Below are 25340 nucleotides of genomic sequence, written 5' to 3' on the forward strand. Positions count from 1 at the left end.
GTAAGGGGAGGGGAAACATAATGGTCAGACTGAGTCCAAACCAAAGGTCAGGTGGAACAGCTGTCTTGCAGGCCCTGCGGAAAGATGTCAAGTCCTGCAGGGCCCTAGTCTCTTGTAGTCTCCGGTCTCTCTATGGCATTTAAATGCCCCATAATGTTCAAGGATTGGTCCGTTAAGTAGGACATCAGTGAGTTTGAGAATGTCCACATGGTTAGACCCTGCTCCACAGGCGGGAAACAGCACCCTTCCCACAGTTTCTCCATTTACACATCAGACAGGTCCGGCAGGGTCTTTTGATCTCTTTTATTCCTCTGTCGCCCTTCCATAATCAAGGGATAATATATCCCACAAAGCAAGACCCAAACATGTGGGGGCTAGTCCAGGTATATGCTCAGTGCCCAGAAGCAAAGGCTTGGAGGAGCGTGGCTTTGGGGTGTTACCGGAAAAATCCGAGGGCTCCCTTGGACAAAAACAAAGACACCAACTGGGATAAGTTGGAGCAAAACAGCAGCCTGTAGGCTTGGCCTTTATTGAACTGTTGCAACAGGGTGTTCCCCTCACTTGCAGGAGAGAGGAAAGACACAGAAAAATGGTGTGCAAGGCCTTATAAAAACTTTTGAAATTCCCATCCTGTAGGTCAAGCCCACCCCCAGAAACATCATGCATACATCACAGAAAGGAGGGGTTGAGGGAGGGGTGGTGGTGGTAACCTGAGTGTCCTGTCACCTGGCTGGTTCCTCTCCCCCTCCCCATGAGTCACTTCCAGGAGACAAAGGGGAGTTGGCAGTTTCCTGCCCCCTGAGGTAAGATCTGATCATTGTCCTTTGTTCCAGTCCATACTGAATCCACTCCCATATGCAAGTTCTTTATGATCTTGATTGTCTTCTGTCTAGGACCATCAGGGTTGGCATAGCAACTGGGCAGGGCTCCTGTGGATGTGCTGGGCTGGCCTGTATCAAACCTTCCCCATTTTGTAGTCCTTCCTTCATGGAGTAAAATAAAAGTGGAACAGTGCAAATCCGATGTATGGTTGATTTTCTATGAATTTATAACAGAAGTGTAGCGTATTTAGTGTGTGAGTGTGAGTGTGTGTGAAGTTTGTACAAACTGAATGATGGGGGGGTTCCTGCTACAGGGGTACAGTGGTGCCCCGCAAGACGAACGCCTCGCAAGATGGAAAACCCGCTAGACGAAAGGGTTTTCCGTTTTGGAGGCGCTTCGCAAAACGAATTTCCCTATGGGCTTGCTTCGCAAGACGCAAATGTCTTGCGAGTTCCTGCGGGTTTTTCCCCCTCCCCCCCTTTTCTAAGCCGCTAAGCCGCTTATCAGCTGATCCGCTGATAAGCCGCTTAACAGCTGATCGCTAAAAGCCGTTAAACTGCTAATAGCGCTAATCCGCTAAGCTGTCAATGGGCTTGCTTCGCAAGACAAAAAAACCACTATACGAAGAGCCTCACGGAACGGATTAATTTCGTCTTGCGAGGCACCACTGTAATCTGGCTGCCAGTTGGCAAGGTGGCCCACGGGTAAGGTCTGGGTAAGTAGACTGAGTGAAGTCAGCGACAGTCACTTGCCCTGTGCTCAGTCTGTTTCCCCAAAAATAAGACAGTGTCTTATATTAATTTTAGCTCCCAAAGATGCAATAGGTCTTATTTTCAGGGGATGTCTTATTTTTCCATGAAGAAGAATACGGTACACATTTATTGTTGAACAAAAAAAAAAAAAGGAAATTTATTACCTGTATACGCTACAATGTGCACGACTCCTGCCCTGCACGACTCACTCACTGTCTAATTGTGAGTCAGACAGACCCCGTCAGGGCAGAGCAAGCAGCAGGCGGCAGCTTGTCCTTGTGTCGATGTGGGCTCTCTGATTTAAAGAGACTTCACACTGTCTGAACAGCTCCGGCTGTGCTGCGGCCAATCAGTGAGTTGCGCAGCGGCGCCCGCTGCTACGGTCCAGAGGAGACACCTTATGGTAGCTTCAGGGGCCTTATATTCTGGGGTGGCCTTATTATCAGGGAGGCCTTATATTTGGGGAGGGCCTTATATTACAGCGAGAGGCAAAACTGGAAGTAGGTCTTATTTTCAGGGGATGTCTTACTTTCAGGGAAACAGGGTATGTCAAGGTTGATGTCACAGGTGCTTTTCCCAACAGGGGTTCCCTCCCCTGTGAAGAGGTGGCAAAGGGGTCCTTTAGTGGGTCCCTTCTGTTACGGTAAAATCTGGGTGCGAGGCTGCTCTGCCACCCAGCTCATCGGACTAAGTCCGCGGGTCCCTGCGGAGGAAAATGAGCTCAGCCGGAGACAGGAGCAAGCTGAAGAAGATCCATTTTTATTGCACAAGAGGTTCAAGGCGAGATTGAACAGCGAGAAAGGGGTGACATGAGTTTTTGAAACTCCCTCCATGTCCCAGAATACAGTGCAAAACATGTCATGAATACATTAAAGAGAGGTTTGGTTACATGGATTACATCATGAATATATTAGGGGGAGGTTGGGTTACACAGGATTAACATATGGAGGAGGGAGGGGGAATATGCAGAGCTGGAGATATGCGCAGATAAGCACATCCTGAGTACCGGTGATGAGAAGACAATGGTCCATGTACACATAGTCTGTCACCTGGCATTGCCCGGAGGAAAGGCTTGGCAGAGTGATTTGACAGGATTAGGGTCTTGACACCTTGCTTGAGGGATTATGGAGGACAGGGGAGGTGTCATGGAGTCCTAGAGAAAATGAGCAAATTGGCACGTTGCGTTTCTATGAATTTTATAGATTTTAGTCCCTTTTGACATTGACAATTGGAAATAAATGGATATATTGTAGCGAAGAAGAAGGTGAAGAAGGCATGGCCCCCCCTTCCGTATCACTTCAAATACAGGTACTGATGGGTGAGGTTCAGGGCTGTCAGGTTCCAGGAAGCGATGTCTCCCCTGTAGTATTGGCCCCAGGTCACAGCCACTGCTACCAGAGGCAGGCCTTGCTTTTGGTGACTTGGTGCATGTGCACAGATCCAGCAGTTGGGGTAGGGAGCTTCTCTGGCCACCTTGTTCAACAGTCGGATATGAGTTTTGGTCCCAGGAGGAAAGAAGATCTTGCTCTGTGTACAAAGGGGTTGGGCCAATGTGCCTCGGACAGGGGTGCCCAAACTTCTTTCAAAGAGGGCCAGATTTGATGAAGTGAACATGTGGAATGGCTGACCAAAGTTGCTGACCTTTTTTAGGACTGAAGTTGTTGATTAGACCCCCAAAATGGACTTTGGTGATGCGTGGCCTAGGGGATGCAGAGGGTCATTGGTTTTCAGAAGTCTCACGTCCTTGGTGAGGCCACCTCTGAGGCCTGGTGTGATCCCAACTTGGGGTTTTGTGCAGCCCCTGCAGTGTGAAGCCAGCCTTCTAGGTATTCTGGCCCTTCCCAGTTGTTGGTTACTCCAATGTCCCAGAGGCAACAAAATCACCATAGGCAAAGTCCTTGCAGTTCAGTTTTCTGGGGCTGAGAGTCCATTCGAAGGCATTGGCTCCCAAAGATCAAGTTCTCTGTGGGGTGGTTAGAATCTGTGTAGATATAAAAAGCTCCCCCATTGTCCACCTCTGTCTAGTTTGGGTGCTTGGAAACTTCCCCTTGGCTGTAAAGGAGGGAGCTACTGTTTGCACATCGCAAGCAATTTTGTTGATGTCAAGGAGATAAAAAAATACACAACTTTTTGAAGGTAAGCCCTGTTCAGGGAAGTTTTTAGTTTTGATGTTGTAATGTGTTTTTACTATTTTTTGTTGGGAGGCGCTCAGAGTGGATGGAGAAACCAAGTGAGGTGGGCGGCCTACAAACAATAAAATTATTACTATTGTTATTATTATTATTATTACTACCATCCCTCCAATCTCGCCGGCCAAGCGATGCTTAGCTGCCCTGCACCCCTTGGGCACCTTTGTGGGAATGGAAATGAGAAGTCCACCAGGGGCGTCCCTATGAGAGCCCCCATCCCCAAACAGGACTCTCGGGACGCGTCCCCCGTTTCCCCCGGCAGGAATCCCTTGGGGCGCTGCTGGCTGCGCGCGGGTGGCGAGGCGCGCCTCTCTTGGCTGGAGAGAAGGAGAGTGCATGGAAGGGGTTACGGAAGCGAGAGAGCCGAGATGCCTAGAGAGGCATGGAAAGACACCCCTCCCTCACCCACTGCCGTCTCTTACCCCCCCCCTCCCGCTCGTCTTGGGAGGCTCCTCCGGATGGAGAGGTCGGTGCGCTCGAGAGAGATTCTGCGCGCAGGGCGAGGGGTGAGCCGTGCCAAGGGGGTCTCTGGGCGCAGGAGGGACTTTGGGACGGAGGGGGCAGGGGAACGTGGGGAGGGAGGGAAGCATTCCTGGGGGAGGAAAGCGCCGTGCCGCATTGGCAAAGGGGTGCAGAGGCAGAAAGAGACGCTGCCCATCGGAAGGGAGGTCTCCCACTTGGGCGCTGGCGGGGGAATCTCCGGAGACGCTGCCTTGGCTTTCCTCTCCTGCCCAGAAACCTGCCTTGGGGAGAGGGATCCCTGAAAATGAGAGGGGGTCCAATTCCCCACCCTCCCCTCCTTCCCCCGCCCCCAGGCCAGCTGCTGCTGGGGGCTCCAGAAGCGGGACTCTGCTGCTGCTGGGTTACACCAAGCCAGGTCGTTGGTCCAGCTGGAGAGAAGAGGAAAACGCAGGAAGCTCTTGAGAGGAAGCAAAGAGGGCTGTCCAGAGGGGGTCTTTGCATCTGGAATCCTCTTCCACGAAAGGACAGAAACTCGTTTGCCTCTCCCTAGTTTTCAGTTTTAAGTGTCAATTCCACTGCATGGTTAATTGACAGTGATAATGTAGTGCACTATTTAAAAAAATGACTGGAGGTGCTATGGAAATTCTTTCAGGATTTATATATACAGTACAATGGTACCTTGGGTTACAGACGCTTCAGGATACAGACTCTGCTAACCCAGAAATAGCACCTCGGGTTAAGAACTTTGCTTCAGGATGAGAACAGAAATCGTGCGGTGGCAGTGGGAGGCCCCATTAGCTAAAGTGGTACTGAAGGAAGGTGAGGACAGGTGACCCCACCTAGGCCCGAAGTCACACACCCCTCAGTAATCACCCCAGGCCTCAAAACTGTCCAAAATTCCTTTTGTCTTCTAAAAATCCACAGCTACAGCTTTTCTGTGGATTCTCACAAGATGTTGGTACATAGGCAAAATGTTATTCTTTTATCAGCACGAGAAGGCTTCAAAAGGCTAATGAATAGGCTCTGTCAGAGCAGGCCTGAGAACTGACTTTTATCTCATTCAGTTGCAACATCTTTGGACATGCTGAACCGTTCTCATTCCCCGTTTCCTGGGAAGGGTGCCAAGAGTCCACAGGTTAAGGACAATTTCAGGTTAAGAACAGACCTCCAGAAAGAATTAAGTTCCTAACATGAGGTACCACTGTAATTTACAAATGGACAGCCTTTCTATAACTTTTTTCTTGTTTAGGCAATGTCAGAGGGATTTACAAGCTGAGACACAATCCATCAGCACCCAAAGACAGTAAATGCATGCACCTTCCCAGTCTGGGGTGCTTCAAGGGCAAAAGGCACATTATCAGGATAGACAATGCCTGCGACTGGAGGCTTTCCACACAGACATGTGCACATGCAGACCAGTTATTGCCATTATTACTGGCGAGGTGTTTGAGATTCCCATATCTACAAACACTGTGTGAGAGAGAAAGGGAGTGGGTGGGATCATTTTTTTACAGCAATGCTGTAATTTTGTCCGTAACATTTGATGAACTGATATTGTGGTGCGAATTCCAAAACAAATATGCAAAACCCACAAAGAAACACACAGGTTAATGGTGGCGTTAGCTTTCCTGGCCCGCAATCTGCAGCATTCTCCTGCTGTCCACAAGGGTTTAGGCCATTATAGGTTTATTCGCCTCCAATGGGCCACCAGGAACTTTGTTGTGTTTGCTTCAAAAGATAAATGTTCCTGAAGACTTTGACAGTCACATATGACATAAACGGCACTTCTCTTTTATTTGTTCCACACAGGAGAGACTCTGATTCACAAGTCTAAGCACATCTTGCTAGAAAAAGAAAAACACAGAAATGTGAAGGGGAAATTGAGAGGTAAGCCCTTTGAGTATGCAGTGAGACATTTCACTACGTTTGTTGTTGTTGTTTAGTCGTTTAGTCATGTACGACTCTTTGTGACCCCCTGGAACAGAGCACGCCAGGCACTCCTGTCTTCCACTGCACTCCTGCAGTTTGGTCAGACTCACTACGTTAAAAAACATCAAAAGCCCTGCTGGATCGAGAAGATGACCCACTTTTGGCTTGTCTTCTGCAATTTCACCCATTTACCCATGTTTCTGTGGAGAGACATGGCCTCCAGTCCGCCCTTCCCTGCCCATTGCTAGGCAGGTTGTAGGCAGAGATACCTTTTTCTTTCTTTTTTTACCTTTACGCAGAGATAGCTACGTCCCACTCTTCCTCTCCATTCCACCAAATTCCCAGTATTAACCACTATATTTATTCTCATGTCTTTGGGATTTAAGGGAACAGGAAGATTGCTAGTGAAATTCAGGGGTTCCTGTAGTCCATTATTACTATTGACTGAATTTGTTAGTCCCTTTAGTTTACCAGGTCAACCCAAAGAAACTTGCAACCAAACATTTTAGTGATTAGGACAAAATTGTCATTGGGAATTCTGAACCGGAGAAATAAATAGCAGGATTAGGGAGAGAGAGAAGCTCCCTTTCCGGTGAGGAACCTCCGTATTTAAATTGGCAATTCAAGAGAACCAGTGTATCTAGGATCATGCTGCATTATTAACGATACTTGATCATGATTAAAAGTTGATGATGCATTACTATTATCTGACATTATTTCATTTCCTAAAAAAATAGGAACATAGAAAAAGGAAGAGTGTAGGAGATGTTAAATTAAGAGAAGGTACCAAAGGCACTTGATGTGTGTTATATTCCTTTGTTCTCTTCTTTACAGGATTTCCTTTCCCCCTACCAGGAAGCAAGCGATAGAAAGGACAGTCAGAGCAATCTGTACTTTCATTAGGAATCACGAATAAACCATTTCAATATATGGAATAAACAACGTAATTCAGTCAGTGAACACACTTAGTTCACATCAATGAACTGAAACAATGGAGATACCACTTAAAGGTATGGATTGTGGCAAGGACATCTGTGGGAGTGGAACTCCTACAAAACATCAAGGAACTCACACAGGGCAGAAACCATTTGAATGCATGGAGTGTGGAACATGCTTCCGTCATAAACGATCGCTAAGAAGGCATCAATTTACTCATACAGGGGAGAAACCATATAAATGTTTTGAGTGTGGAAAGAGCTTCCTTTTGAGTAATCAACTTAATGCACATCATCAAACTCACACGGGTGAGAAACCATTCAGATGTATGGAGTGCGGAAAGAGCTTCTTTCAGAGTGGACAGCTTAAAAGACATCAGCGAAGTCACACAGGGGAAAAACCATTTAAATGCATAGAGTGTGGAAAGAGCTTCATCGATAGTGGAACAGTTAGAAAACATCAACAAACTCACACAAGGCAGAAACCATTTGAATGCTTGGAGTGTGGAACAAGCTTCCGTCACAGAGAATCACTAATAATGCATCAATATACTCATACAGGGAGGAAACCATATAAATGTTTTGAGCGTGGAAAGAGCTTCCTTTTGAGTAATCACCTTAATGCACATCATCAAACTCACACTGGAGAGAAACCATTCAGATGTACGGAGTGCGGAAAGAGCTTCTCTCAGAGTAGACAGCTTAAAAGACATCAGCGAACTCACACAGGGGAAAAACCATTTACATGCATGGAGTGTGGAAAGAGCTTCAGTCAGAGTGGATACCTTAAATACCATCAACGAACTCACACAGGGGCAAGACCTTTTAAATGCATGGAGTGTGGAAAGAGCTTCAGTGAGAGTGGAACACTTAGAAAACATCAACGGACTCACACAGGGGAAAAACCATTTAAATGCATGGAGTGTGGAAAGAGCTTCAGTCAGAGTGGAAACCTTAAAAACCATCAACAAACTCACACAGGGCAGAAACCATTTAAATGCATAGAGTGTGGAAAGAGCTTCTTTCAGAGTGGACACCTTAAAAACCATCAACGAACTCACAAAGGGCAGAAACCATTTAAATGCATAGAGTGTGGAAAGAGCTTCATCGATAGTGGAACACTTAGAAAACATCAACGAACTCACACAGGGCAGAAACCATTTGAATGCATGGAGTGTGGAAAGAGCTTCTCTTTGAGTGGATACCTTAAAAACCATCAACAAACTCACACTGGTGGGAAATCTTTCAGATGCATGGAGTGTGGAAAGAGCTTCAGTCAGCGTGGAAACCTTAAATACCATCAACGGACTCACACAGGGGAAAAACCATTTAAATGCATAGAGTGTGGAAAGAGCTTCAGTGAGAGTGGAACACTTAGAAAACATCAACGGACTCACACAGGGGAAAAACCATTCAAATGCATAGAGTGTGGAAAGAGCTTCTCTTTGAGTGGAAACCTTCAAAGGCATCAACGAACTCACACAGGGCAGAAACCATTTAAATGCATAGAGTGTGGAAAGAGCTTCTCTTTAAGTGGATACCTTAAAAACCATCAACGAACTCACACAGGGCAGAAACCATTTAAATGCATGGATTGTGGGAGAATCTTCACTAGAAGTGGAACGCTTAGAAGACATCAACGAATTCACACAGGGCAGAAACCATTTGAATGCATGGAGTATGGAAAATGCTTCCGTTATACACATTCGCTAAGAATGCATCAATTTTCTCATACAGGAGAGAAACCATATAAATGCATGGAGTGTGGAAAATGCTTCAGTCAGAGTGGAAGCCTTAATGCACATCTACAAATTCACACAAGAGAGAAACCTTTTAAATGCATGGATTGTGGGGGAAGCTTCACTAGAAGTGGAACGCTTAGAAGACATCAGCAAACTCACAGGGGAAAAACAATTTAAATGTATGTTTGGTTGCAGAATAAATCCAGGCATATCTGGCGGATATGGACCATTTGGACTGCATTTCTTCCAGTTGACTGTCAGGCCCTGCCATCAGACCGAGACCGCCTTGTTGGCACTGGTTGATTATCTCTGGCAGGCGAGGGACAAAGGTAAAAGCTGTTTCCTGGTTCTGCTGGATCTCTCTGTTTCTTTTTATGCCATTGACCACGGTATCCGGTTACCGATTTGTGATAAAAATATATACCTTACCCAATTCGTTGAGAGTAAAGCTTTACTGGTCAGGTTGGCAACCGTTGAACCACGAGTATTATTTACAAACTCCTCCAGTCATCGTGCGCACAAAGCCCCCACACCTCTCACCTCTCGGCTTGACCTCTCAGAAGTCAAGATAGAGTGATCTGAATTAACCAAGAAAGTGACTTCCGGGTTAGCGCCATCGGCCATGGCGGAATTCCTCTGATCCAGAGGAATCTGCTCCACGAAAATCGGGTCTTGCCGCGGCGGTGAAGACCCCTTAAAAATCCCAGGCGGAAGAAGCCTGGGAACGTGGGATTTGGCTGACACCAGGAGCGCCCCCCCACACGCAAGGAAACCCCTTTTCGGGGATCCGAAGCAACGTGGGGAGAGCGGCGCGGTGTTTTGAATCGACAACTATTTTTACGGAGTGAAGCCGCACAGCCGTTGCCGGAGAGCGCTGACTTTTTCCTGTGGACAATTGGACTCTAAACAAGTACCCGTGAGTAGAACGAAAAATTGGGCTTAGAAACACTTTAATTTGGCACTCAAACGGGAAGGTCTAAAACAGGAAGTCCGCCTTCCGTTTTTGTAAATAGCCTGAAGCAAAAATCGTGCAAGCTAAAGTCTGGAAAGTTCTACATAAAGATTTAAAATTCCTCCTGTTTTAACCATCTAAACCCCTCTTGGAAGTAGGAGTAAAGAGGGGGATTTTTGACTGTGTAAGCCTGCAGGAGAGAGAGTAAAGAAAGATAAATTTCCACCGTCTCAAACCTGGGAACGGGGTGTCAGAGACAGAGATTTTTGGTGAAGTTCATTGACTGTGAAAGTAACATCCGTTGACAGATAGTTAAAGAAGAGAAACAAATTGTCTCCAATGTTGCATTTTGCATTTAAAAGAAACAAAAAACCCGAAAAATGAAAGTAACTTTCTTTTGTTGGATCTGCTTTCAAAAGATGGATACAAATAGAAATCGTCTCCTCTAGAGGGAGCTTGTTAAATTCCTGCTGGAGTCGATCTGGGGACTTTACAGCTGTGGTGATAAGGATCGTGGGACCAGACTGTGACCTTAAACAAAGATGTGTTCGGAAGACGTTTTGGTGCTTGCTTTTTGCAAGACAGGTGCTTTGTTGGAGCAGTTGCATGAGAAGATGGATTTGATGACTGTTGCAGTCAAAAAATTTGGACAAACAGTGAATATTTATACAGAAACCATCCAGGAGCCAACTCAAGAACCTGTTCTGATAGAGCAAGTGCAAACGCAGAAGACAATGGAGGAGGCCGCTGCTGGACCTCAAGTAATACAAATGGAGAAGCCCGAGGCCCTACAGGAGTATAAGCCGTTGTTCTTGAAGGTTGAATCTGGAGTGGGCCGGGGGGGGTGTCTGGAGTTGTGGGGGCCCTTAGGTTTGGAGGGACTTTGAAATATGTTTTTAAATATTTTCTGGGCTTTACTGTTGACTCTGGGGAATGGGCCGATCTGCTGAGGAGAGACGGAGATACTTGCGAGTTGGAACATCCCCAAGACCTACTCCTCAATGAGAAAGAAGGAAAGAAATTAAGAAAGAGATCAACCAAAGATGAGGTAAAGTGTAAGTACAAACAAGAAGAAGATCTGCAGAAGGGACATGGAAAAGACTTAAGGGCCTCGGACGTAAGATTACCAGGTTGATGGACTAGATAATGGACAGTAAGGATTGACATAACCCGAGACCAGGAAGAAGAGACGCTGGAGGAAGATTGGAAGATTTTTTTTTTTTTTTTAAAAACTATTTTGGGAATTAATGTAAAATTAAGGAGCATTAGGGAAAATGTTGGAATGAAAATATTTGGCTTTAGTAGAAATGATATAAGGAATTATGTATAAATAAATACTAAGTTTTAAGCTTTAAGGTATTTTATAGTAAGATAAGGTTAAAATAAATTAAGGTAAATTGAATGACAGAATATAGTGAAAGATGGAAAGGATTTGCTGAGTTAACTAATAGGTTAGACTGTTAAGACAAATTACCCAATAAAAATTGAGAAGGATGGAAAGAATTTGCTGAAACAAATAACTAAACTAGAATACAAAAAGGGAGGTGTGAGGAGGTCGATGAAACAAGTAAATGAAGGATGGATATATGGAATATAAGATGTGTGTTGTTATTTTTTTTTTATTGCTATTGGTGTACTGGTTTTTTGTGTTATATTTTTTCCTTTTTGATGTATTGTTACGTATGTTTTGTTAAATTTTTGCTGTTTTCTTTTTTGCTTTTTTCTGTAATCTTTGAAACTTCTAATAAATATCATTAGAAAATAATAGTGAATTAACCTATCCTCATGGACGGCCTCATGGACGGTCTAGGAGGGTTGGGAGTTAGGGGCAGGGTTATGCAGCGGTTCCATTCCTTCCTCCTAGGCCGTGAGCAGAAAGTGGTGCTGGGGGTTGAGCATTTCAGAGCTTTGCATGCTGTATTCACAGCCCACCTCTTTCTCTCCAGGACGTCTTCCAGGCTCTGAATTCTTCCTTGGCCGCTTTGGGAATCTCATCCATGTCCCATGAGCCAGCCAGCGGGGGTTGGGGGGCTCTCCTGGCTGTGGGCAGCTGGGTGGGACTCTATTTATTCGCTTTTGCAAATAAAAGCCAGGATTATTTGCAAATAAATGCTTTTGCAAATAAAGGCCAGGAATGTCTTCACTGACTGGCACCAGCAACCTGGGATTTCATAACAAGGGTTTCTCCCAGATGCCGGGGGGGGGGTCAACCTGGGACCTTTTTCTTGGATGCAAGGCAGATAGAATAACAGGATTATATTTAGTTAGTTTATGTATTTCATAAATTCAATCACTGCTTGATTGCAAAACCCTAAAAGTGGTTAAAAGTAAAATGAAACTAAAAGATCGAGGAAAAGTCACCAGCATGCAGTCCAATCCTTTTCTGAGAACAGCAGACGTGTCAGAGCCTATGATTTCAGAATCACAGCTGAACAATCCCCAAGAAATTAAAATGGAAGTTGACAACAGGACAAGAAAAATGGATTCTTTGCACCCTAATGGTTGCCAAGAGGCTGATACTGATGAACTAACTGGAAGAATAAAAACATGACAACACGAAAGACAATGCAACACATGAACGGATTGCCTATAGACGCAGACTCTGTTTGGACGTACAGTGGTGCCCCGCAAGACGAATGCCTCGCAAGACGGAAAACCCGCTAGACGAAAGGGTTTTCCGTTTTTTGAGGCGCTTCGCAAGACGAATTTCCCTATGGGCTTGCTTCGCAAGAAGAAAGCCCATAGGGAAATCTCCGGGGACCTCTATTAAATGCTGGTGGTGGGGAGCAAAGCCTTTCCCCCCCCCCCCCGCCGGCCTTCAGAAGAGGTCCAGGAAGGCCGGCGGGGGCCGAAAGGCTTTGCTCCCCACTGACAGCATTTTAAAAGCGGTCCGGGATAGCAGGGAAGAGCTTCCCACTATCCCGGACGGCTTTTGAAGGCAGGCGGGGGGGAGCAAAGACTTTCGCCCCCCGCCGGCCTTCAGAAGAGGTCCTGGACGCGTTTCTCCGCTATCCCGGACGGCTTTTGAAGGCAGGCGGGGGGGAGCAAAGACTTTCGCCCCCCGCCGGCCTTCCCGGGAGAGCGGAGAAACACGCGTTTCAGGTCCAGGACCTCTTCTGAAGGCCGGTGGGGGGCGAAAGTCTTTGCTCCCCCCCCCCGCCTTCCTTCCCGGGGGCTTTAAAATCGCCCCGGGACAGCGGAGAAGTCCGCTGTCTGGGGCGATCTTAAAATGCTGGCGGGCGGCAGCGAAGCCTTCGCTGCCGCCCACCAGCATTTTAAAAAACCCCGGGACAGTGGAGAAGTCCTCTGCTGTCCCAGGGTTTTTTAAAATGCTGGGGGTGGGAAGAAAAGCCCTTGTCCCGCCCCCAGCCTTCAGAAGAGGTCGGGGGACAGACTGTCCCCGGACCTGGTCTGAAGGCGGTTTCCATAGAAACGCATTGATTGATTTTCAATGCATTCCTATGGGAAACCGTGCTTCGCAAGACGAAAAAACTTGCAGAACGAATTAATTTCGTCTTGCGAGGCACCACTGTATATATTGATATTTGGAATGAATTCATACTAAATGTAGTGGGATATTCGTAGCCATGTATGCATTAGGATAGTAACATCACTTATATGTATATAGTAATGAATAGAAATGATATTTAAGTAAAGTCAATAAAAAAAGAAGAAAGTGTGCGGGGCAGAAAATAGGCAAAGGTGCAGCGTGATACATTCAGTAATTTTGCTGTACTTTCCCCCTAAAACGTTATATTTGGTGTGCATTATGCACCAGGTATGAAGTGTTGGTTAGCTTAGTATTTTAAGAACAGCAATAAATATAACAGCCCTAATAAAGGAACAAAGAAGAGACAGAAAGACTGAAACCACCTTCTTATGTGCACAAAGTAATCTTGAAACTCTTATATACTGTTATTAAAAGTAAATAACAACACCAAGTCATTCTTGGCTACGTGGAAGCCGAAGTGGTCAGATAAGACATTATCTCTGGTGGTAGCAGGAATAAAGGGGGTGTTTGAGGGACGTGGGTGGCGCTGTGGGTTAAACCACAGAGCCTTGGACTTGCTGACCAGAAGGTCAGCGGTTCAAATCCCCACAACGGGGTGAACTCCTGTTGCTCGGTCCCTGCTCGCCAGAAGCGGCTTGTAGTCATGCTGGCCACATGACCCGGTAGCTGTACACCGGCTCCCTCGGCCAATAAAGCGAAATGAGCGTCACAACCGCAGTCGGTCACTACTGGACCTAATGGTCAGGGGTCCCTTTACCTTTACCTTAGTGGGAGAACCAGGAAAGACCAGGAGTGTGCAAAATGCTTCACAGGTTCTGCAGAACTTGGCCAAATGGGAAAACCTGTCCTAGAGAACTCAGTGGGAATTCTGAGTAAAGTCTTTAGGATTGCACAAGAAAACATCGTGTAAATGGGGGGGGGGGGCACACACAGCACGAGACTCGGGGGCCACAGAGGCGAAGTGAGAAGTGAAGAAAAGAAAGCAGAGAAGTGCCCGTGCTTTGCAGTGGATTTATAAATAAAAACTATAAATAAAAAAAGGTCTTTGTAAAAGCAAAACGTGTAAATAGCTATCTTTCTATGGGGGGGGGGGCACAGGAAGGAAAGAAGCTCGGAAGGCGGCCATTGTCGGGAAAAGGCTGAGGGACCCTGGGCTCCATGACCCTGAGGGCGCGTCCTTTCCCACTAAATTCCTAGGACTCTGCTTACAGGGAGCAATCTCCTGCCTCTGCTCCCTCCCCTGGGTCAATGGCTTCCCAGAGAGGCAGGAAGTGACGAAGGAGGGCGGGAGGGGGTCAGTTGGACAGCCAGCCCCCTCTTTAAATTGCAGTGAAGGGAATGGGAAACGTGAACAAGGGAGGCCAAATGAAGATGCTGCACGTGGGAAGGTGGTGGTGAGAGCGAGGAGGGGGAAGAAAAGGACAAAGGGACTTCACCCCCCCCCCCCGAAAGGGCCTTTCCTGGGACCCTTCGGCTGGCGAAAACCAAGCCCCCCCCCCCCAACAAGCGCCCCTCGGGACGCGTCCCCGTTTCCCCCTGGCAGGAATCCCTTGGGGAGCTCCTGGCTGCGCACGTGTGGCGAGGCGCGCCTCTTGATGGACATAAAGAGAGTCCATGGAAGGGGTTACGGAAACGAGAGAGCCGAGATGCCTAGAGAGGCCTGGGAAGAGACCCCTCCCTTCCCACTTCCGTCTCTTACCTCCTCCCCCCCCCCTCCCCACTCGTCTTGGGAGGCTCCTCCGGATGGAGAGGTCGGTGCGCTCGAGAGAGATTCTGCGCGCAGGGCGAGGGGTGAGCCGGGCCAAGGGGGTCTCTGGGCGCAGGAGAGACTTTGGGACGGAGGGGGCAGGGGAACTTGGGGAGGGAGGGAAGCCCCCCTGGGGGAGGAAAGCCCCGTCCAGCATTGGCAGGGGGTGCAGAGAGAGAAAGAGACGCTGCCCATCGGAAGGGAGGGCGCTGGCGGGGGAATCTCCGGAGACGCTGCCTTGGCTTTTCCCTCCTGCCCAGAAACCTGCCTTGGGGATAGGGATCCCTGAAATTGGGAGGGGGGTCAATTCCCCACCCTCCCCTCCTTCCCGGAAGCTGGACTCTCCTTCCCCCACCCCCAGGCCAGCCAGCTGCTGCTGGGGGCTCCAGAAGCGGGACTCTGCTGCTGCTGCTGCTGCTGCTGCTGCTGGGTTACACCAAGCCAGGTCGTTGGTCCAGCTGGAGAGGAGAGGAAAGCGCAGGAAGCTCTTGAGAGGAAGGAGGGAGGGCGTCCAGAGGGGGTCTTTGCTTCTGGAAATCTCTTCCACGAAAGGACAGGATTTGTATATGCAGTGGTACCTTGGGTTACAGAAGCTTCAGGATACAGACTCTGCTAACCCAGAAATAGTACCTCGGGTTAAGAACTTTGCTTCAGGATGAGAACAGAAATCGTGCGGTGGCAGTGGGAGGCCCCATTAGCTAAAGTGGTACTGAAGGAAGGTGAGGACAGGTGACCCCACCTAGGCCTAAAGTCTCAATAATCACCCCAGGCCTCAAAACTGTCCAAAATTCCTTTTGTCTTCTAAAAATCCACAGCTACAGCTTTTCTGTGGATTCCCACAAGATGTTGGCACATAGGCAAAATGTTATTCTTTTATCAGCACGAGAAGGCTTCAAAAGGCTAATGAATAGGCTCTGTCAGAGCAGGCCTGAGAACTGACTTTTATCTCATTCAGTTGCAACATCTTTGGACATGCTGAACCGTTCTCATCCCTCTTTTCCTGGGAAGGGTGCCAAGAGTCCACAGGTTAAGAACAGTTTCAGGTTAAGAACAGTTTCAGGTTAAGAACAGACCTCCAGAAAGAATTAAGTTCCTAACATGAGGTACCACTGTAATTTACAAATGGACAGCCTTTCTATAACTTTTTTCTTGTTTAGGCAATGTCAGAGGGATTTACAAGCTGAGACACAATCCATCGGTACCCAAAGACAGCAAATGCATGCACCTTCCCAGTCTGGGGTGCTTCAAGGGCAAAAGGCGCATTATCATGATAGACAATGCCTGCGACTGGAGGCTTTCCACACAGACATGTGCAGATGCAGACCAGTTATTGCCATTATTACTGGCGAGGTGTTTGAGATTCCCATATCTACAAACAGTGTGTGAGAGAGAAAGGGAGTGGGTGGGATCATTTTTTATAGCAATGCTGTAATTTTGTCCGTAACATTTGATGAACTGATATTGTGGTGGGAATTCCAAAACAACTAAGCAAAACCCACAAAGAAACTCACAGGTTAATTATGTCATGAGCTTTCCTGGCCCACAATCTGCAGCATTCTCCTGCCGTCCACAAAGTTTTAGGCCGTTATAGGTTTATTGGCTTCCAATGGGCCACCAAGAACTTCGTTGTTTTTGCTTCAAAAGATAAATGTTCCTGAAGACTTTGACAGTCACATATGACATAAACAGCACTTCTCTTTTATTTGTTCCACACAGGAGAGACTCTGATTCACAAGTCTAAGCACATCTTGCTAGAAAAAGAAAAACACAGAAATGTGAAGGGGAAATTGAGAGGTAAGCCCTTTGAGTACGCAGTGAGACATTTCACTACGTTTGTTGTTGTTGTTTAGTCATTCAGTCGTGTACGACTCTTTGTGACCCCCTGGACCAGAGCACGCCAGGCACTCCTGTCTTCCACTGCCTCCTGCAGTTTGGTCAGACTCACTACGTTAAAACATATCAAAAGCCCTGCTGGATCGAGAAGATGACCCACTTTTGGCTTGTCTTCTGCAATTTCACCCATTTACCCATGTTTCTGTGGAGAGACATGGCCTCCAGTCCGCCCTTCCTTGCCCATTGCTAGGCAGGTTGTAGGCAGAGATACCTTTTTCTTTCTTTTTTTACCTTTACGCTACGTCCCACTCTTCCTCTCCATTCCACCAAATTCCCAGTATTAACCACTATATTTATTCTCATGTCTTTGGGATTTAAGGGAACAGGAAGATTGCTAGTGAAATTCAGGGGTTCCTGTAGTCCATTATTACGATTGATTGAATTTGTTAGTCCCTTTAGTTTACCAGGTCAACCCAAAGAAACTTGCAACCAAACATTTTAGTGATTAGGACAAAATTGTCATTGGGAATTCTGAACCGGAGAAATAAATAGCAGGATTAGGGAGAGAGAGAAGCTCCCTTTCCGGTGAGGAACCTCCGTATTTAAATTGGCAATTCAAGAGAACCAGTGTATCTAGGATCATGCTGCATTATTAACGATACTTGATCATGATTAAAAGTTGATGATGCATTACTATTATCTGACATTATTTCATTTCCTAAAAAATAGGAACATAGAAAAAGGAAGAGTGTAGGAGATGTTAAATTAAGAGAAGGTACCAAAGGCACTTGATGTGTGTTATATTCCTTTGTTCTCTTCTTTACAGGATTTCCTTTCCCCCTACTCGGAAGCAAGCGATAGAAAGGACAGTCAGAGCAATCTGTACTTTCATTAGGAATCACAAATAAACCATTTCAATATATGGAATAAGAAACGTGATTCAGTCAGTGAACACACTTAGTTCACATCAATGAACTGAAACAATGGAGATAACACTTAAAGGTATGGATTGTGGCAAGGACATCTGTGGGAGTGGTACTCCTACAAAGCATCAAGGAACTCACACAGGGCAGAAACCATTTAAATGCATGGAGTGTGGAACATGCTTCCGTCATAGACAATCGCTAAGAAGGCATCAATATACTCATACAGGGGAGAAACCATATAAATGTTTTGAGTGTGGAAAATGCTTCACACAGAGTGGAAACCTTTATATACATATGCGAACTCACACGGGGGAGAAACCATTTAAATGTATGGAGTGTGGAAAGAGCTACCTTTTGAGTAATCAACTTAATGCACATCATCAAACTCACACGGGTGAGAAACCATTGAGATGTATGGAGTGCGGAAAGAGCTATTCTCAGAGTGGACAGCTTAAAAGACATCAGCAAAGTCACACAGGGCAAAAACCATTTAAATGCATAGAGTGTGGAAAGAGCTTCATCGATAGTGGAACACTTAGAAAACATCAACAAACTCACACAGGGGAAAAACCATTTAAATGCATAGAGTGTGGAAAGAGCTTCAGTGACAGTGGAACACTTAGAAAACATCAACGGACTCACACAGGGGAAAAACCATTTAAATGCATAGAGTGTGGAAAGAGCTTCAGTGACAGTGGAACACTTAGAAAACATCAACGGACTCACACAGGGGAAAAACCATTTAAATGCATAGAGTGTGGAAAGAGCTTCTCTCAGAGTGGACACCTTAAAAACCATCAACGAACTCACACAGGGCAGAAACCATTTGAATGCATGGAGTGTGGAACATGCTTCCGTCATAGACAATCGCTAAGAAGGCATCAATATACTCATACAGGGGGAAAACCATTTAAATGCATAGAGTGTGGAAAATGCTTCACACAGAGTGGAAACCTCTATATACATATGCGAACTCACACGGGAGAGAAACCATTTGAATGTATGGAGTGTGGAAAGAGCTTCCTTTTGAGTAATCAACTTGATGCACATCATCAAACTCACACTGGTGGGAAATCATTCAGAGGCATGGAGTGTGGAATGAGCTTCTCTCGGAGTGGAAACCTTAAATACCATCAACAAACTCACACGGGAAAAACCATTTAAATGCATGGAGTGTGGAAAGAGCTTCAGTCAGAGTGGAACACTTAGAAAACATCAACCGACTCACACAGGGGAGAAACCATATAAATGCATGGAGTGTGGAAAGAGCTTCAGTCAGAGTGGACACCTTAAAAACCATCAACAAACTCACACAGGGCAGAAACCATTTAAATGCATGGATTGTGGGAGAAGCTTCACTAGAAGTGGAACGCTTAGAAGACATCAGCAAACTCACAGGGGAAAAACAATTTAAATGTATGTTTGGTTGTAGAATAAATCCAGGCATATCTGGAGGATATGGACCATTTGGACTGCATTTCTTCCAGTTGAGTGTCAGGCCCTGCCAACAGAGTGAGACCGCCTTGTTGGCATTGGTTGATTATCTCTTTTAAAAATATATATATTTATTACTTTTAAAGGTTACAAAAGAAGAGAAGAAAAAGAGGGAAAAAAGAAAAAGAGAAAAAGGAAAAAAAAGAAAAGGAAAAATGATACAATACAATATATAAACCATACACAACACAACCTAAACCCATTAAACTAAACATTGATAAAACAAAACAAAAACAATTTAAAAACATCCCTCCTTTTCCATATTCTATCCTTCCTTCCCTTGATTCCTTGACCTCCTCTCACCTCCCTTTTTGTATCCCACTTCTTCAGCAAATCCTTTCCATTTTCTCTATTTTCTGTCATAATATAAATAACATATTCCTTAACCTTATTCCCCATTAAAACTAAAATACTTATATATACTTAAATATACTTAACTTCTTATAACATTTCTGCTAAATTCATAAAATGTCATTCCACCATTTTTCTAACAGTCATTACTTTTACAATATTTCTAAATATACACTTTAAATTTTCCAATCTTCTTCCACCATCTCCTCTCCCAGGTTTCGGATTCTGCCAGTTCTTTCCGTCAATTGCATATAGTCCATCAACCTGGAGATCTTATGTCTGAGGCTCTTAACTCTTTTCCATGTCCCTTCTGCGGATCTTCTTCATATTCTTTAATGCTAAGGAGCAAATCTTGGGAAGACTCCAACCTAACCGTACTTTTATTCCTTCTGGACAGTTCAACCAAGTTTCCATAATTAAAGCTAAAGTCCATAAAGTGTTTCAGGACATATTTCAGGATTCCTCCGGATCCAAAGGCCCCCAAAACTTCAATCTCCTCCAGACCCAAGCCCATGTCCCAAAAGTCAATTGATCTCTGGATAGAGGGATCTTTCCAACTTTCCTTCTTCAGTCCAAACCGGGGTCCAATCCTCAGAACCTGACTTTTGCTAGATTCAATCATAAAGGTAAAGGTACCCCTGCCCGTACGGGCCAGTCGTGTCCGACTCTAGGGTTGTGCGCCCATCTCACTTAAGAGGCCGGGGGCCAGCGCTGTCCGGAGACACTTCCGGGTCACGTGGCCAGCGTGATGAAGCTGCTCTGGCGAGCCGGCACCAGCGCAGCACACGGAAACGCCGTTTACGTTCCCGCTATAAAGCGGTACCTATTTATCTACTTGCACTTAGGGGTGCTTTCGAACTGCTAGGTGGGCAGGAGCTGGGACCGAAAGACAGGAGCTCACCCCGCTGCGGGGATTCGAACCACCGACTATGAGATCGGCAAGTCCTAGGCACTGAGGTTTTACCCATAGTGCCACCCATGTCCCTATCAGATTCAATCATAAAAGGCCTCAATTTATAGTCCTCAATTTGCTTCTGTAGGACTAAGGGTCCCGCTTGTACTACTTTGGATTCCACAACAACAGCTTTCTCCTTTTCCTCCACGTTTGTCCTGCCAAGATACATTCCTGTACCAAGTCCTGAATTATTTCTGTAGTGATGCTTGCTTTTTGATTCAAATTAGTCGCTTTCTGTTCCAAGTTATCAATTTTAAAAATCGTGTCATCTGTCTTTTTATGCAGCTGTTCCAGCGAGTAATTTATCTTGTATAATACAGTCACAATAGCTTCTCCTATCAGCATTTTGAATGGGCCAAGGTCAATCTCTGGTTCTCAGGATCCTTATCTTGCAGCTGGAGATCTCCCTGTTACACTCCTGTAACAGTTTCACATGCTCCCTCTAGAGGGAAACAGTCTCCATTTGTATCAATTCTTTCAAGCACAATTCAGACAGTAAAAATAGTTTCAATTTTCAGTTACTTTTTCCTCCTTTTTAAGTGCAGAAGAGGACAGTGGAAACAGTATCTTATTCTTATTAGCTAGCTGTCAAATCCGTTTTGTCAATGGACTTTTCCCAAACGTCATCTGGCAGACCTTTCCCAGGTTCAGAGCGGTGGTAATTTAATTTTTCACTCTCTCCTGCAGACTCACTAGATCCAAAATTTCCCCCCCTTCTCCTGCTTCCAAGGGGGGTTTTGTATTTTAACCAATGAGAATTTAATCCTTTATCAAAAGCTTTCAAAGACTTTAGCTTGTAGCATCTTTGCTTCAGTCTATTTACAAAAGGCGGACTTCCTGTTTAGAACCTTCCCGCTTCGATACCAAATTAAAATATTTAAGGATCCAATTTTCTGTTCTACTCACGGGTAGTTGTTTAAAATCCAATTGTCCACAGGAAAAAGTCAGCACTCTCCGGCAGCAGCAATGCAGCTTCACTCCGTGAAAGAAGCAGTCGATTCGAAGCACCGCGCCACTCACCCCACGTCGCTCCGGATCCCCAAAACAGGGTTTCCCCGCGAGTAGGGGAGGCGCAAAGGGTGCCAGCCGAATCCCAAGTTCACAGGCTTCTCCCGCCTGTGATTTCTATGGGTCTCCGCCTTCGCCGTGGCGGTCAGACCCTGCTTTTCACGGAGCAAGTTCCTCCCATTCGGAGGAGCTCCGCCATTGCCGGAGGTGCCAACCCGGAAGTCCCGGCACTGGTTGATTATCTCTGGCAGGCGAGGGACAAAGGTAAAAGCTGTTTCCTGTTTCTGCTGGATCTCTCAGTTTCTTTTAATGCCATTGACCACGGTATTTGGACATATACAGTGGTGCCCCGCAAGACGAATGCCTCGCAAGACAGAAAACTCGCTAGACGAAAGAGTTTTCCATTTTGGAGGTGCTTCGCAAAACAAATTTCCTATGGGCTTGCTTCGCAAGACGAAAATGTCTTGCGAGTTCCTGCGGGTTTTTCCCCCTCCCCCCCTTTTTCTAAGCCGCTTATCCGCTAAGCCGCTAAGCCATCAATGGGCTTGCTTCGCAAGATGAAAAAACCGCAAGACGAAGAGACTCGCGGAACGGATTCTTTTCGTCTTGCGAGGCACCACTGTATATTGCTATTTGGAATGAATTCATACTAAATGTTGTGGGATATTCATAGCCATGTATGCATTAGCATAGTAACATCACTTATATCTATATAGTAATGAATAGCAATGAAATTTAAGTAAAGTAAATAACAACACCTTGTCATTCTCGGCTACATGGAGGGCAAAGTGTTCAGCTAAGACATTATCTCTAGTGGCAGCAGGAATAAAGGGGGTGTTTAGTGGGACGCGGTTGGCGTTAGTGGTGTTTAGTGGGATGTGGGTGACGCTGTGGGTTAAACCGATCATAAGGGCTTGCCGATCATAAGGTCAGCAGTTCGAATCCCTGCGAAGGGGTGAGCTCCCGTTGCTTGGTCCCTGCTCCTGCCGACTTAGCAGTTTGAAAGCACATCAAAGTGCAAGTAGATAAATAGGTACTGCTCTGGCGGGAAGGTAAACAGCGTTTCCGTGCGCTGCTCTGGTTCACCAGAAGCGGCTTAGTCATGCTGGCCACATGACCCGGAAGCTGTACACCAGCTCCCTCGGCCAATAAAGCGAGATGAGCGCCGCAACCCCAGAGTTGGCCACGACTGGACCTAATGGTCAGGGTCCCTTTACCTTTAGTGGGAGAACCAGGAAAGATTCAACTCCTCTCTGCATGTTTTGCAGGGCATGTGAAGGTGGCACAGGGGACTGTGGGAGCACCTTGAATCAAGCAGGTGTGTGACAAGAGTGTGCAAAATGCTTCACTGTAAGATCATTGCTAATTTCCCCCCAAATGACACCCATGGGGAGAAACCATATGGGGGTGTACAATGTGGGGAAAGGTTCGGTCCAGCTCCTGAAATCAGAGCGCTAAAGCAGCTTTTCCCAATAGGTAGTGTGCCTACTCCAGGGAACCTTCCCCCCCCAAGGGGGTCCACAGCACCATTCACACAACAGAAACTATGGAAGAGACAGGGGAAATTTCATATGTGTGGCTCCATGGCAACCTTTAGGATTGAACAGGATATTTAATCAGAAGTCAGGCTCACCCAATTCAATGGAGTAGATCAGCGTTTCTAAAGGGGGGGCGCATATTAATATTCCAAGGGGGTTACAGGGGAACATGATATTCTAATGGGGGGCCAGGGCATGAGACTCGGGGGCCACATAAGGAAGTGAGAAGCGAAGAAAAGAAAGCAAAGAAGTGCTCGTGCTTTGCAGTGGATTTCTAAATAAAAGCTACAAATAAAACATGGTCTGTTCACAAGAAAAATATTTAAATAGCTATCTTTCTCGGTCAATGAACTCCTAGAGAGGCAGGAAGTGACAGAGCAGGGTGGGGTGGGGGTAGAAGCAATGTTGTGGGGGGGGGGGTCTCCATGCACATCCCCGGAAGAGAAGGAGGCCTGAAAAGGAGGAGGGGAAAGGTGCAACTTTTCGGATGGGGGTGATTTGGGGTGCAGAGAGGGAGGAGTATTTGCATTTCCTGCCCCTGAATCTACAAAGGGGGGAGGGGGAAAGGTGAGGGGGGTGAAAGCAAGGAAGGGCTCCCCCCTTTCCCTCTGGGAATCAGGAGAGGCGATCTGCAATCGGCTGCAAAGGGGGGGTCCTCTTCCTCAAACAAGGTTTGCATTGCAGGATGAACCCCAGAACCCTGAACTGGTGCCCCCTGCCTCAGTCGGGATCATGAAAGCATAGGAGCCAACTCATAGGGGCCCGAGGGGTCTTCTTCCTCCCCCATAAGATATTTGGAAGAACTGCCCCCAATATTTTATTCAAGTTGGCATCCCTGTATGGGGCGGGGGAGGGGAGATATGGAGGGTGGGAGGCAGTCTGCTTTGCTGCAGGGGAAGCAGCTGGAGAACAGAGTCTGGATTGGGAGAGAGGGGGGAGGTTTCGAATTGGGTTGGGGGTGAGAGATGGACAGTGTCAAGGGAAAATCGGCCTCCGAAGCTTCCTGAGTAAGAAAGGCTGATGTGAGAAGGAAGGGGGAGGCCCCCCAGTTCCCCTTTCAGAAATCCAAGTCTGGCCGGCTGAGGTTGCTTTGGCACAAATGAAAGAGCCCTGTTGGGTTTCCCATGTTTTGGGGGGGGGTTGCTGTGCTGCTTTTGTGCCCCAAAACTGGAGGGAAGAGGTGCATTTTCCATTTCCTGAAGCATGAAAAAGCACCTTGTCAGTTTCCCTCCTGCTTGGCAAGGGAAATGGGCCCATCGATGGCAGGATTTGAAACTGATCAAGGTCTCAGGAGCCCTTTAAAAAAGCTCCAATTGAAAGATTGGAGGAATTAAAGAAATGCCCCCTCCCCAGCTGGACTTGGGGGAAAGAGAAGGGGAGGGATGAGTTTTTAATGCTGTTTCTTTCCAAAAAGATGTTTCTCCAGATATCCTCTTGGGACTTTGTCAGAAAGGAGAATCAAAGCCCCCCGGGAGTGGGGGGAGATCTGGCCTGTCTTGCAGGATTGGCCCAGCGCAGAGGTGCTGAGGGACTTTCTCTGCCGGTGCTGCCAGCCTCACTCCTGCCTGGCCTCATCCCCTTCCAGGTTGCCAGGAGGGCCTTTATAATACTGTGGGTGTTCTACAGTGGGGAAAACTGTGGAAAGAAGATATGAAATTCACTATGTGTTATATATTGAAAGAAAATTACCTCAAAATTCAACATAGATGGTATTTAACACTTGAAAGAATAGCAAAAATGAATAAAAATTGTAGCGATGTCTGCTGGCGATGCAACGCTGGAAAAGGTACTATGATACATATATGGTGGAATTGTTTAAACATCAAACAATTTTGGGAAATAATATATAACGAAATGAAAAAAATGTTCAGATATTCATTTAGGAAAACAGAACTCCTATTAGAATAAACAAGTTCCATTTCAAATACTGAAATACTAAATAAGATGGATAAAGGTGTGTGAAAGAAAGTAATAGAAGTGGAAAGAAATTGCAGTTGAGTAGATTGGAAGTCTAACACAAAGATGGGGTGAGGGGTGGTGGATGGTGATGGGAAAAGGAATTATTTGTGGGATTGAGTGTAGGTATGTTTGAACACTTAAGGATTGTATGAAATGTATGTTTGTATGCTTGTATATTTGTAATATATGTGTACTAATTATGAATTATTTTAACAATAAAAACTTTTAAAAAAAT

At 46.2% G+C, this 25340-nt stretch overlaps 3 protein-coding genes across 11 annotated transcripts in view; all 3 read left to right on the forward strand.

Annotated features, from left to right (window-relative positions):
- The window catches only part of LOC310837486 (uncharacterized protein), a 147376-nt gene extending 136373 nt beyond the window's left edge, over positions 1-11003 (forward strand). Inside the window, exons 1-4 of one of the 6 annotated variants that reach the window (XM_083724147.1) lie at positions 4160-4269; positions 6035-6112; positions 6989-8745; positions 8830-11003. In XM_083724147.1, coding sequence (XP_083580273.1) covers positions 7146-8745; positions 8830-9008 — 1779 coding nt within the window. In that variant the 5' untranslated portion in view covers positions 4160-4269; positions 6035-6112; positions 6989-7145 and the 3' untranslated portion in view covers positions 9009-11003. Of the gene's footprint in view, positions 1-3659; positions 3711-4159; positions 4270-5474; positions 5529-6034; positions 6113-6988 lie in introns of those variants that run through there. The other 5 variants (XM_083724143.1, XM_083724146.1, XM_083724142.1 and 2 more) reach the window with 5 other exon arrangements.
- Positions 1-25340, forward strand: part of LOC310837507 (uncharacterized protein) — a 147363-nt gene that overhangs the window by 95720 nt on the left and 26303 nt on the right. Inside the window, exon 1 of one of the 3 annotated variants that reach the window (XM_083724196.1) lies at positions 23579-23619. The exons of 1 other annotated variant lie outside the window; for it this stretch is intronic. The gene's annotated coding sequence lies outside the window, so the exon portion shown is untranslated. Of the gene's footprint in view, positions 1-23578; positions 23620-25340 lie in introns of those variants that run through there. One more of the 3 variants, XM_083724199.1, reaches the window with a different exon arrangement.
- Positions 14581-19342, forward strand: LOC310837831 (uncharacterized protein). 2 transcript variants are annotated; one of them, XM_083724991.1, is made up of 3 exons: positions 14581-15085; positions 16758-16835; positions 17701-19342. In XM_083724991.1, the coding sequence occupies exon 3, from the start codon at positions 17858-17860 to the stop codon at positions 18962-18964; it is 1107 nt and encodes a 368-aa protein (XP_083581117.1). In that variant the 5' UTR covers positions 14581-15085; positions 16758-16835; positions 17701-17857; the 3' UTR covers positions 18965-19342. The 2 variants fall into 2 exon arrangements, with proteins under 2 accessions (XP_083581117.1, XP_083581118.1); XM_083724992.1 differs by having other exon boundaries at positions 14581-15045.

This window comes from Podarcis gaigeae, assembly GCF_964106915.1.
Source record: "Podarcis gaigeae genome assembly, chromosome: 2".
Classification (NCBI taxonomy): Eukaryota; Metazoa; Chordata; class Lepidosauria; order Squamata; family Lacertidae; genus Podarcis; species Podarcis gaigeae.